The sequence below is a fragment of the Coturnix japonica genome, chromosome 8 (genome assembly GCF_001577835.2).
Source record: "Coturnix japonica isolate 7356 chromosome 8, Coturnix japonica 2.1, whole genome shotgun sequence".
Classification (NCBI taxonomy): Eukaryota; Metazoa; Chordata; class Aves; order Galliformes; family Phasianidae; genus Coturnix; species Coturnix japonica.
Window position 1 is genome coordinate 17,258,476 of NC_029523.1, and position 13,853 is coordinate 17,272,328.

Below are 13,853 nucleotides of genomic sequence, written 5' to 3' on the forward strand. Positions count from 1 at the left end.
ACAGAACATTTTTTGGTTTAAGTATAATCTCTGCTTTTTATTATAGCAGGTTTGTTTGGGTTTTTTTTTTGTTTTTTTTGTTTGTTTTTTTTTTTAGCAAGTATGCCTTAAAATACCAGAGGGTGTTGTACAGTATTGTTCAATCCAGGCATACACTAACAAAGGCAACAGACCTGTTCCATTTGTCCATAGTTTATGTTCTTTACTGAAGGGAGCTATTAAAAGATTTTTTGAGAGAGGAAAAACAACCTCAGTCTCTGGGGCTAAAGCTCCTGAGGAAAGAACCTAACAGGGAATTTTACCTCAAGTCAGATCAGAAAAAAATTCTGACTCTAAGTCTGATAAGAGCAAATAAAACAACAAACCAATAGACAGGACTATTTATTTACAGCTTATGAAAGTTAGATTACAGATATTTCAACTGGAAAACATGGAGTATTTCATTGCTGTTAAATATGGCAACCTGAACAACTGAAAAATTAAACAACTCTGGGTCAATACAGTAGTCCACAAACTGCCTCCAGTCTGCCTTAAACCAACCCAGACAACACTACACATATTGAATCCATATAAGAGAACACCTAAGAAAAGTAAAATTAACAAACTGGGAAATGGAATAAAAAGATGAATTGTTTTTTCACTTGTTCTCTCAATAACTATGAAATTACTACAGAGATTCACAGAACAGTTTGAGTTGGAAGAGACCTTCGATATCATCTAGTTCCAAGCCCCCTGCCGGTTTAGCTAGATTTTTCTGTTGAGTTGAAAACACACAGCAAAAATAATTATACTACTCCAGTCCCAACATTCTTTACTGAATACCTTATGCATGTAAATGTAAATATAGATTACAGGGGAGAAGAAAAACAACATTAGAGTTTGCTGCCAAATACCATTCTCCAGGCTTTCTTACAACCAAGACCTTAATGAAGGATCAAGAATGTGACATGTGGGACTATCAGACAGTACTCTCAGTCACTCCTGGGAAAGTGATCCTCTGCAACTGAAGGGTCAGCTCTTCAGGTCACTACTCTACTTAGAAACAAATTCTCTGTGAGCTTTGTTTTTGCACTGCCGTACCTCCAGTACCCCACTTCTGCAAGACTTTGCAAGAACTGAAAATGTTTGACCTGCATGTAGGTTCAAATGTTGCTATCAACACAATTGTTAGACTTTTTGTTTAATAAACCTGCCACATATGATGTCCTACAACTAGAATGATAACAACACCGTTGTAGAAATCATTAAATCACAGAATAAGAGTGGAGACCTCTAGAGGTCACCAAAACCAGCTCGTGCCTGCAGTAGGCCTAGGTTCAGTTACCTCAGGCTGCTCAAGGCCTAATCCCAATGATTTTTTTTAACATTTCCAATGATGTATATGCCATGCACCTTTACCAGTGTTATTACAGTCTTAGTGGTAACCTCTCTCCTAGCATTTACCTGGAATTTGCCTTGTGACAAATCGCAGCTGCTGACTCCTCCCACTACTCACCTCTGAGAAACAGCTCCATCTGCAGGCAGCAGAGGACTGCCAGAAGCTGCTGCAAAGCAACCCCAGGCCAAGCAAAACAGCTGCCTCACACATGGCTACCAAGATGCTCTTAAAAATGGGACATGCCTGTTTCCCATGTTCTTTGCAAAGGAGAAACCCCAGAATCCAGGATTTTTCACCTTTAGTTTCTATGGCAAGAAAGCATGTACACATCAGTTTTCCATAAAACAAGTAGAAAACGTGTCCATGTGTGTATGCAATAAGAGCAAGGGGAAACACATCTACAAGTTCATCCAATAACCCTCTTCCATTCCATCTGTCACACTTTAAAAAGTGACTTTCATCCTGTAGCTGGAAAAAAAACACAGGGCCAAGTCCTGATCACCACAGGGCGCATGCATTTCCCAGAGGACACAAGTTTTAAAAATCCACACAGAGCAATCTTCTGAAGACAGGCCTCAATTAGGCAAGATGACAGGCTGTCATTACAAGAAATGCCTCCGGGCATCTCACCTATTCATGCAAACCAGGTGCAATCCACAGCTGGCATTCAGACACCACTACCTCCAGGTTCCTGCTCCTACAGCAAAGCAGTGCTGCAGTGCCCGGCTGGGAGGCAACTGCCTGATGGCCCCCAACCAGCCTCCTGCAGCTGGCTTCCAGGAACAGTGTTTCTCTCAAAGAAAGAAACAAACCATTGTTTGCTTTTTAGTTGTTGTTTTTAACTGACAACAACAACAAAAAAATCCCAATGTAATAAAAAGCCAACTTTGCCTTCCTCTTGTGATGAAACAATGATGCAGCCTATTGTACTGTGCCCATAATTCCCCCCCTCGCACAACATGAATTACCAGTAGCCTAAGATACAAATTGAACCAAAGAAAATATTCAAAACTGTTTTCTCCCGTGGTTTCACAGTAAATATTGTTCTACTTAACCACATTTGTTTACTGCTTCAACAGCAGCAATAAAATTAACAGAGGAAAGTGCTATCTACCATTCTGTTCTTTCTGTAGACAGGAAGAAAAAGCCAAAAATAATACACAGCATCTTCCCATCTGTATATCACTGAACTTTATTACCACTTGAGGGCTGGAGAAGTCTGTCTGCCCATCTACACACAGCCAGGGACAGTCCCTGCTTTCTTCAGGGTTCCTAACACAAGAGCAATCTACACCCTGCCCCTATCAGCCAAGTTCAGAGAGAGGCCTCCCTCTTTCATAGTTCTTAATCTTGCATCTTTCCCTCTTTGCGAGTCTCAGAAGGAAAAGATGTACTCAGCACCCAGGCACTCCAGAGTTTGAGAGAGTACTTAACTGGTGCACCCAAAATCTTTTCTATTTAATAACATCATGCAGGGGGAAGCAAATTGACAATTGATATTCTGAAGTATTAGAGTATGAAAACAAAATTTCAGATTTATGTGTAAGGTTCCATTTGCATCAGTTCTGCAAGGAGACAAAGAATGTTTGCTATTAATAACTTTGTCTTATCTGTTCTTACATTAGGTTTCATATTCAGTCTTCTACACAACAGAAACTTGTATGTTATCCTGCTTATTTTTGAAAAATAAGACATAGGATCTTGATGTAAAATTCCAACTGAACCTTTAAAGTTCAAAAGAATATTAAAGTACAAAGACACAAGAAATCTTGCATGTTCAAGTAAAATTTGCTAAGTACAATGTAATTTGACTTCAAAATCATTAACATAGTTTTTCCTGTATTTTATGACAAAGGAGACTTGATGCAAATAATAACCAAGTGGCTCATCTAATCCCCAGTACTACTGGAAGTTGTGTGATACAATGCTGATGTCTGATTACTATACTGACTGACAGCATAGTAAATTCAGAAGTAAAAGTAACTACCCTGATCAAAACTTAATCCAAGTGTCTATCATTAGCTATGATCTCTAGACCAAGGTTTCAGGAGACAATTTCACTAAGTTCAGAAGAAAATGGTTATACTTATCTATCTGCAAGCTAACATTTCAAAGCTTGTACTACCTAACTCTGCTTTGAATTATGCACTTGCATTCTGCTATTGTACTTCAAAGAAACTATTACAGTTACGTTTAATCAACTCCTTCCATAGATTTGGATACAGCTCTTATTATATTTCATTAGTTTCTCTCATGGACTGTAAGGCAAATGAATGACTAATAAAAGAAACAAACTATTAAGCAAACACATTGCATATACTGAGCAACAGTGTACATGCATTACACTAATTAAGTTATTAGCACACTCTGCAGTCACACAAGGAATACTAAAAGGGAAGTTTTCACACAAGATCAGCAACAGCTGGCTCACACTTGGAAGGGCTTTGTGGTTTGTTTTTTAATTTATAAAGAGTTTTAAATTACTAAAAGCAAACAACCATTAAGCACAATTAGTTCTTACTTTTTGCTCAAAACTGTATATTGAAAAACAGTACCTGGAGAGCAAACAAGTTGCTAATTCTACTCCTCTGTACCCAGCCCGATTGTCAGAGAAGCATGTAGAATAGCGTACCCTTTCCAGGCACCTGGAATACCACAGTCATGATTCAATATGAATATTCTAGTTTATTGTTTTGGTTTTTTTTTACTCCTCCAAATCAGAAGTACAAATGAACAAAACAAATAGGGAATTATGCTGTATGCATAAGCATGACATGAGGTAAAGCAACGTTGCTATGCAAGGAAAGCAATACTTCCCATTTCCTTTGGATTAAAAGGTCTCAAAGAATGAGGCAGACCTCATTTCTGTAGTTGCCTGTGACTATTTTGATCCAAGGTTAAAATATGATTACAATCACTGAATCCACACTAGATTAATGTTATATTATTATTTCTGTTCCACACCAACTATCTGTTGCATACCTATATCTGCTAGAGCCACAGGCCTTTTAAGGTCTCAGCAGCAATTTCCAAACTCATTTTCATCTGGTACAAGAAAATAAATGCTTTCTCCTACTATATAATTTTTGTATCAGTTGAATGTTCAGGTTTTTACTTCAATGTTTTGCCCAAGTAGACCTCCAACAGTTCTCACTAAACTACTGAGGAGTTTTCTATTTTTCTTCCTACAAGGATGTTTATTTCCATAAATGGATTACACTTCCCCACTAACTGCTTTAGAGAGCTTTCATGCTACACTACACAAGACACCACAAATACAACAACAGTGTTTCAACGGTGCTATTAGCAAATCGTGACTAGCTTTACTTTGAGACGCAGAAGGAAAGTCACTTCTATGGGCTTTATTCACAAGGTGCTGTGGACTTCCCTCCAAGAGCAAGATTTGGCAAACAGACAAACACTAAAAAGCAGCAAGGCTGTCAAATTCAATTTTCTTTCCACTCTTGCTCAGTGTTTTGCTGCAGAGTTTGAAGCTATCAAGTAGCTGCAATACATTTCCACATGCCTATGATCTGCATGATATCTGCCTTTTGGGGGATGCACTTCTCACTGTATGATTGTTCTTCATTGCAGAGGCCTTAGGCAAACTTGAAACTGATAATCAGAAGTACAAGGTAAAATAGGAACCCATAGCTATAACACCTCTTAGAATTAGCATTCAGAACATTCAGAACAAGAACGAAGTTGGTCTTTCCCACTGGAGTAAATGACTGGTGGTAATAATAAGGTCTCATGCAAGATTTCAGTAGGGGTGGGGTGGGGGAAGCACAGTCAGTCTTGAGCATTAATTTCAGCAAGTATTTGAAGCCCAGTTTTCAGATACATTCATGTTCTAACTATTAACTGAAACAGACACACCAAGATGGAAAAAGAACTACACAAAAAGCTTCAACAAAACGCCAACAAAGCTTCACCCAATGCACCCCAGGTACAAACACTCCAGGAGGGCAGAAGTTGAATTAACACACCACCCTCTTGGCACACACATGTATATACACTTGCTGAATAAGAGCACCTATCCGAAGCAATAGAGCCCTTAAGAGCAAAAGCCCAACATACATAATTATTAACCCTGTTTGTTAAACTGTTCACAGTTACTACTAGAAAAAACATCATTAGTTCTAGTTGAATACAATACTACTTCCTAAGTAATTTGGCTATCCTTTATATCCCCTGTGAAATGCAGAAGTTAAGCAAGGCAGATATTCTGTGTTACCTGGAGTTTGGGTAGGATTACAGGTTAGGGGTGGTGGTATATGTAGCCAACGAGGCACATGACTCGTATTATTCAAGGGTAACAAAGCTAAATAGCTCGCAGCCAACAGAGCTAAGCATGGCTGGGAATGGTCACAGAGGTATCTACAAGCACAGGAAAAAGTGACAGCTGTCATGACAAGAAGGAAGTTCTTGCTGGTAGCATTCTTAGATCTCCTGGGCCCACAGAGACAGCCATCTCATGCTTGCTGGCCCTCAGATGGTCCCCAGCTGGTCCCATAGATCATGCATTTGGCTTTTGAATTTGGGTCCATTCTCATGGTAAGGGCAGTAATTCAAAGCAAGGAGGCAAGGAGCAGGGACACCACTGCACAAGAATGGCTCAAGACTGTTGCTAAAAATGCCATTTCTCCTATCTTCCTTGGAATGTTCAATGGTTCTTTGCTATTCTCTGATTTTTCCCCATGTTACACATTCCAGAGCTCCTTGGATCAATCCCGCAGGAATAGAATCTATTCTATTTCTTAGAATGTAAAAAATAATAATAATAAAATTATCCCTATCTCTGCATAAGAAACACTAATAGAACGGTCTCTTCTGTTAATTATTAATTATTATCTGATTAGATTGTCAGAACAAATGCAAATACAGGACTGTTTTCATAGGTCAGCTGACACGGTAACGTGTAAGTAACATACACACAGCTGTCAGTGCTAAGGTAAAAATGCTTTGTAAAAATATTATGAATTTCAGTAGTATCATAAGCCCCTGTGTAGACATTTCAACTGAGATTCAAAGCCTCAATTCATCTGCCAAATCAGAACACACATGATGGTAAAAGCATCCTGTTCTAGCATAACCACATCCCACAGAAGAACACTACACAGTAAAACATCCAAACCTTCTAGGACAGACGAATTCAAAACAATAGAGCCAGTTCCACTTACTAAAAGGGGACAAATCTTAGGAATTCAGAATAGAGAAATCATAGCCAGTATATTTCAATTCACTTTTTAATGTAGAAGAATAATGATTACTCAGAATACTCCAGGCGGTGTTCTACTGGCCCTAATAGGTTCGCAATAATACCAATGCGATATTAAAGAGCTAATAAATAACGTATTTACTTGTTAAATATCATAATTTCCTTTTGAGAATGATGGGATGTCTCAGTCTAAGTAACCAATAGATTTGGAAGTAAATAAAATTCATGATGAGCAAAAGATTGAGACACATGTGGTATTTCATTTCTGGCCTTTCCAGAATTTAAACACCAAACACTGAAAAGACGTCTCTTTGTTACTAACTCCTTTTTCCAAAGGCTTGGCAAACTTTCATTACTAGTGAGGTTATACATATTTTAATGAAAAAAAATTTTCAAAGACATGGATGCCTAATCCAACACCAAACCAATATGCAAGCAACGCCTCATTAGAGGAAATAGGATCTATAAAGAATTCGCTCTGCATTTCCACTACATAAATTGCTTTTCCCATGAAATAAACATGCTTCTCTGTGACTTCCAACTAATCCACACCTGGATTTAACCTGCATATGCCAGCATTCCGCTGTCTACTGGCAATGCAAATTGCTCCAAAATACATCTTTCATAAGAAGCTACACTTCATTTAATTACTAGCAAGTATGAGGCTCCCTCATCAATTTTAAAGCATTACACATGCTAAATGTCTATACAGGAACTACTCGATAGGATTGCCTTTACACAACACAATCCATTATTCCATTACAACATTGCTTACAAGATTTCATTTCTTCAGCTATTCCACCCCAGTTACTACCTCATCTTTGTTCTTCTCACCCATAAGGATGAAAAAGAATTTTTCATGCCATATTTTGTCCAATTTCAAATATATGAAAAATCAGAATATCTGGATAACTCATACTTGTGGATAACACAAACATTATTGTTTTGAATATTCAGTGCCTGGTACAGTAAAAGTTGGGGAACAACATCTGTAGCAATAATGGTGACTACATCAGTACTAATCACTCAGTTAATCCAGTAATCAACAATGTATCATGGAGCTGCCATAGTAACAAACATAAGATAAATCACTTTCTTCCAGGAAGAGCATACACTTCACTCTGCCATTCTTTTTAAATACCTGTTGGGGTGAGGTCTGTGTGTGGAAAGAATACAGTCCACTGTAAAAGAGAATTCCTCGGAAGAGAGTTTTACTCTTTACAATGAGGATGTCCCAGCAGTGATTGGATACAGTGTGTAGAGCTACGATCAGTGAAACACACTATAGGAAAACTGCCTTCCCAAAAGCTACACAGTGATAATTTCCTGCAGCCGTCTTATGGAAAGGGGAACTCTCAGTATCTAAAGGTTATATGATTTTCCAAATGTTTTTAACCACTGGAAGTAAACACCAGTTAATAACCACTTCTCTCTGTACTTTACATGCATCTCCATCAAACATCATTTATATTAAGTTTTCCCACACACAGAATGCCAGCACTTAATGAGTCTCGATATCTTTGCAAGCAGAATAAAAGCAAAAGGAAAAAAATAAAGCAAAGGAGATCTGGGAACTACAGCAAGAAGAGCCCCAAGGCAACACCACAGAGGTATTTGGAGCACAGGTGGCAGAGAGCAGCTGTCCTGCCTTCCTATATGCTCTGCCACCACTCATCATAAACTCTATACATGTTTTCAAAAGCCTGTGCTATAGGTGTATTTCCATACCAGTTACTGATCAAATAAACTGGAATATCTGGACAAACCCAAGAGAAAGGAGGAGGATGCAGCTAAACAGGTTCATAGTTTCAAAAAGGAATTAGCTCCCTATCACACCATAAGATGTGTTATTCCAAACTCCCTTGCTGGGAGAAAAACATGTAGTCCCTTCAGGGCAACTGCTGCTTTCACTTCTGTTGGATGTAGACAGTATAGAAAACTTTTATATACTTAAAGTATAGGGATTACATTAAAAACTCATATTGATAAGTACTCTTGATCTAGAAATTTAGATAACTACTATGAGATGTCCATCTAGGAAAGTCCAGTTTACCTTACAGCAAAGCTGATCTTCTATCTGCTTCACTTCTTATCTGTGCACCTTCCAGTATTAACAAGATTAAGAATGAGGCTGGCAGAGGGCTGCCTGTCAAGGAGCACCACTAGAACTGCAACCAAGCAGAACACCAGGGCTGGGCAGAGAGAAGGCGCTAATTGCATTATAACTTAAACTCTAAGGCAGGCCCTGTAGAAGTCACATCTGTGACAAGCAGGGAGACATTGTGTCATCAAGCTGCCCAGAAAGGGCTGGGAGACACTGAAGCTTTCCAGTAACAGGAGATCATCATCAACTATTAAAGCCAGAGGAGGGATTTGGGATGCTGTGTTTTAACAGGGTTAACAGGAAAGAAATGTTGTCTTCTAGAACACTTGCAGGTTCAGAGAGTGTTTAAAAAAAAAAGAGGGGGGGGGGGGAAAGCATATGCTTGTCTTTGTGGAGTCCAGCCCCTATCACAACTGAACTAAGGGGATGGGGGGAGGGGGGAAAGGACGACAGTGCAGTGAAATAAGCAGCTGCTTTTAAAGCTGAACGCTGGGAAGTTAAAAAAGCAAAAAGCTGAGTTTGGTGAGTCAGAGGAATGTTTATTATCTGGGGTCTGTTCAGAAGCTCTGCAATTATCTGTCCTGCTGATACACTGAAGACAACTGCTATGCAGCCATCCCAAAGTTTGGGGTAATCAATCCTCTGTTAGAAGATCAGACTGAAAATAACAATGCACAAAGTGCTCCCAGACAGGATTTATTTACCAGAAGGAACAGAGTAGGAATTTATTCAAAACACACAGAAAGGAGCAAGGCAGACAGCAAATGAATGGGAAAGAAATCATTTCCAGACCAGGGGCAGCCTGCGGGTGACAGTGGTGCCCTAAAGAACAGACGTGTTTGTTCCTTGCTGGCCACGCTTCCGCCTCCTCCCCATTCATTCAGTGCCTGGTGCTGGCACTGCACCCCCTGCCCCATAGCACACTGCTCTGAACACTCATCTAAGGAAAGCAGCTGGGGAAGGCATGTGATCACAAGGTAAGTTGGCACTTGTTGGTGTGAAGGGGAAAGACCTTGAATAATATCAATAGCAAACAATTAAATGCCAAACGTAGTTGTGTGGAGCACGTGGACCTTGGGTAAATTCAGCAGAGGAGTGTGTGCTTACGGAGCAACTGGGGCAGCTGTGTACGCCTACAGCCCTGAGCTTTAAAAGCAGCAAATGCTGCACAGTCAGAAAAGCACTTCCCCCGTTCTGTCCTTTGTAGTGGGAGTCTGCTGCCAAACGCTCCAGCTCCTGAAGGAATCCAGCCCAACAAAGTCAGCTGAGACAAAGCAGAGCCCCTCACCCCCTACGCTCTGTGCACGGCTCCTTCCTGCTGGCCGGCAGCTCGCGCTGACAATGCAGGGAGAGGAGAAGAATGGCAGAGGGAAGCAGAGCACAGCTGTGTGCTGCTGTATCTGTCCGCCGAGCACAACTAGGATTCAGTAAAGAAAATACATCGAGAATGCAATAGGAGCACACGGAATCCATGCCTCTGAGCAGCAAAGGGCTCTGTAACAATGCATTCAAGCAACAGATAGAGATTTACCTTCAAAATGCAGGCCATGTTCTTTCTCTATCCTTCCTACCACAGAGCAGCGGGATTCTACTTTGTGAGCAGCAGTTCCAGTGTCATGCAAAAGGCCGGCAGAGCCGCACCGCTACCAGAGCCCACATTCTCGCAGACGCAGACGTGGGTACCACGCACACAGGATCCGTTAGTCACATCTGTCTCTCCGTGCCCCGTTTTTGTTCCACCCATCGGCCCTTCCACTGGCTGGGGGCCAGCGAGGTTCCTCCCTCCCTTCACGTGATCCCTCTCAATTCACAGCCCCGGTGGATTTCTGCCAGCTCCGGGATGCTCGCGCAGCAAGAAGCGCGTGCAAATGGCAACGCGCAGCCTGCAATGCACAGCACCGAGCTGCGTGTTTGTAATTAACCCTTGTGCAGCCCTAAGTGCTCTCAAGAGGCTGTTAACCCGTCAGCAGAGTCCGAACTCGGCGTGCTATTCGGGCTCTAAAAAGCCCTTCAGCTGCTTGTTACAATGATGTATTGTTTTGCATTCAGCCCTTTCATTGCTCAGACCTCCATTTGTGAGCTAATCAGCGAGCAATACGAATATCCCACCAGAGGTACCCGTGTTGTGCTGTGTCTTTTCCTATAAAGGACAGGCATACATTGCAGGGAGTGGAAATGTTGTGCAGTTTTGTTTCCAGAAAGCCCTTTGAACTTCCTGTTTTTCCCTATAGCAAAGCAGGATTAGCTGCAGGATGGTTAATTGAGCTGCTGAAGAATTTTGTTTCAGCTGGACTCTACCAATGGCACAGCTGCCCAGACAAGCTTTGGGTGCCCCATACCCAGAGGAGCTCAAGGCCAGGCTGCATGAAGCTTAGGGCAACCAATTCTAGGGGGAGTCTCCCTGCCCATGGCTTGTGTGTCCCTTCCAACCATAAAACCCAACCACTCATTGATTCTCTGATCTTACTGTTAAATCCAAACTATTTCATTCCGGCCTTTATATTATAAAGGTTTCCCCACACATTTGTTGCCTCTCCTGCAGCCTCCTTCTCTCCCTTTTAAGATTCCTAGCACTTCTCAGTACCACCTTAGAACTCTTGTTCTTTTCCTGTACTTGACACCTTCTGTGTTCCTTGTGTGCCACATTGCTTCATTCCTGCTATTTTAATACACACTCTTCCTTAAATTGCAATTGATGTCTCCATCCTCACTGCAGTGATTCAGGGTACCTCTTGTTTCCACACAGCTAACACACTCCAGTTAACATTTTGAAACTCTTCTTGCTGCTCCCTGCCTGAGGAGCCTTCCCCTATCTGGGCACAATCCCTTGAGACAATGGGTAGATTGAAACTAAAGGAGTTGCCTTCCTCATTTCCAAGCAAAGTTAAATCATCTCCAAAAACAGAACAGAAAGGAACAGGGAGGCTTTCTCTAGTTCATGCTCATTGGTTGCTTTCCTGTGCACTTCTAAAAGAAAGGAAATGTGATTCTGTGCTTGGTCTTCGTATTGACGCACCTTATTGCTGTAGGTTTTATGAGGCTTTTATTTTTTGTTTTAATATACGGGTGCTGCAAATTCCTCAGTCCCTCTCATCAGTCAAATTCACCTCTGCTGAGCTCCAACCAGCAGCCAAGGCTCCTAGGATGGAAACTCTTGTGTTCTTACAGAGACTGGTGGAAAAACCTTACTGATGTTCGCGAACGTGTTTTCTAATATAACCAAATACCTGCACAACAAACCATCAAACTCATGAAGCCTAAGACATTTATCTTAAAGGAAATCTACCCCATGAACATTTCCATAGTATCTCTGTGACTGTATTCTCCCAGAACTTAAATTTGGGAAGGAGAACACTGAAAATTATGCCTTTCACACAAGACATTCTCTCCTTTAAGGTGGGATATGAGATTCCACTTTGTTTGCTCCTGGAGACAAGAACTGAAGATGTGACTCCAGCTGAGACAACAGAAAGCTGCAGTGGAAAGTGCAGCTTTGGAGGTGAAATTAGCTCAGCCTAAGAAATACAAAGTGCATCAACCAAGTAATAAAAGCAACCGAAACAGTGCAAACACATCTTTTCCCATAAGCATCATGAAACACTTTACTCAAGCTTGATACACTCTTGAAATCAGCTTTAGGTCAAACACGGCACACTTAAATTTCAGCTGTGCCTATGACATCTCTTCCAAAATGAATACAGCCATTGCCCAGTAGGGTTGGAAGCTGAAGAGAACACAAGGCTTTGTACATCTCAAATTCTACTTTTGCTTCTCAGAAAATCCTTACAGCTTGAAACAAACACACCAGAGGTGAGTCAGGGAAAGAGCCCAATGGGAAGTATATATTGCCCCACACCTAGCTTGCATCTCAGTGCAATTCATCTAAGCCTCACTCAGCTACATTTAAAATAAATGTTGAGTTACAGTAAATGTTAAGTAATGGTAAAATGTTAAGTTATGGTACACTTCAGCACATTTTACCAGCAGAAGACTGGTAAAATACAATCCTGCAGTGATTGCTTGGCACCTTAACAAGTTCAGCTCATCACCTCGCTATGGCTCAGTGTCATAGTAACAGTTCAGCATGGGCACACAGCACTTCCAGACCTTACATGTTCTTAAAGTTCCTCCCTGCCTCTTTCTACTGCACACATACATCCATAATCCCCAATTTTCAAGTGAACATTCTACAAAAAATACACATTAAAATAACTTTACATGTATATAAAACAACAACAAATTGAGCATTGGCCAGACCTGATACTTTTAGAAATGCTTTCTCCCTTCTAAGATGAGGCAGATAATGAATAAGGCAAAGGTTACATTAGAGCATATTCTATAGATATAAAATTTCATCTAACTCAGGGGTTTCATGGAAAGCACATAATATTGCCAAGAAATAGCCACCATTAAGAGAGAAAAAGTATAGACACAGCTTGCTCGGAAAGTAATTCCTTCTATTTGTTTCCTCTAATTAAAGCAGAGGAGAGTTGTGCCCACCTATGCCAGCAGCTATTTTGACTGCATAAGAACAGTGAGGACAAACAAATGTAAAACCTCCCATAATATCCCGAGGAGGAAAGGACATCAAAACAATTCTGAAGGGCACTCCATAGCAAAATCACCAGTTTGAAAATGCATTGTCATTTAAAAGCAACGTTGCTGACTACAGAACACCACTGGTTAATAGGCATATCTTGCAAGTCCTGCAGCCAAGGACACAATTCCTTTTCCACTGTTAACGTTTTACATTCTCAGCTCCTACTACCAAAGCTTTACACTCCCACTGCTGATTTTTTTTTTTTTATAATTCTAACATCATAAAAATATTGAAGTTATTTCACACTTCAATATGCCCATGTCAATTTACCCTCTAACAAGATTTTATCTGAGAATACAGCTGTTCACATAAAAGCTTTGGGAAAGGGAACCAGAGACTGCTCCCATCACAGTAGTGAAGACCCCAAATTGGAACAGAAAATTTAAATCCAGCATTCCAATGTAGGAGAATGCCTGCTCCTGAACTGCAAAAAAAAGAGGCTGTTCCCTGCTGTGCTCCCCCGAAAGACCCATTCAGCCACTGGTTTTATCTGCTGAGCTGCTGGCATTATCCAAACTGCCCCCTTTTTCAGAGACTGGCTGAGAAGAAT

At 40.8% G+C, this 13,853-nt stretch overlaps 1 protein-coding gene across 2 annotated transcripts in view; it reads right to left on the reverse strand.

Annotated features, from left to right (window-relative positions):
* The window catches only part of ST6GALNAC3 (ST6 N-acetylgalactosaminide alpha-2,6-sialyltransferase 3), a 234,979-nt gene extending 224,444 nt beyond the window's left edge, over positions 1-10,535 (reverse strand). The window contains exon 1 of one of the 2 annotated variants that reach the window (XM_015870358.2): positions 10,235-10,535. In XM_015870358.2, the coding sequence (XP_015725844.1) occupies positions 10,235-10,252 (18 nt within the window). In that variant the 5' untranslated portion in view covers positions 10,253-10,535. The remainder of the gene's footprint in view (positions 1-10,234) is intronic. The other variant, XM_015870357.2, reaches the window with a different exon arrangement.
* Positions 10,536-13,853: the final 3,318 nt, after the last annotated feature.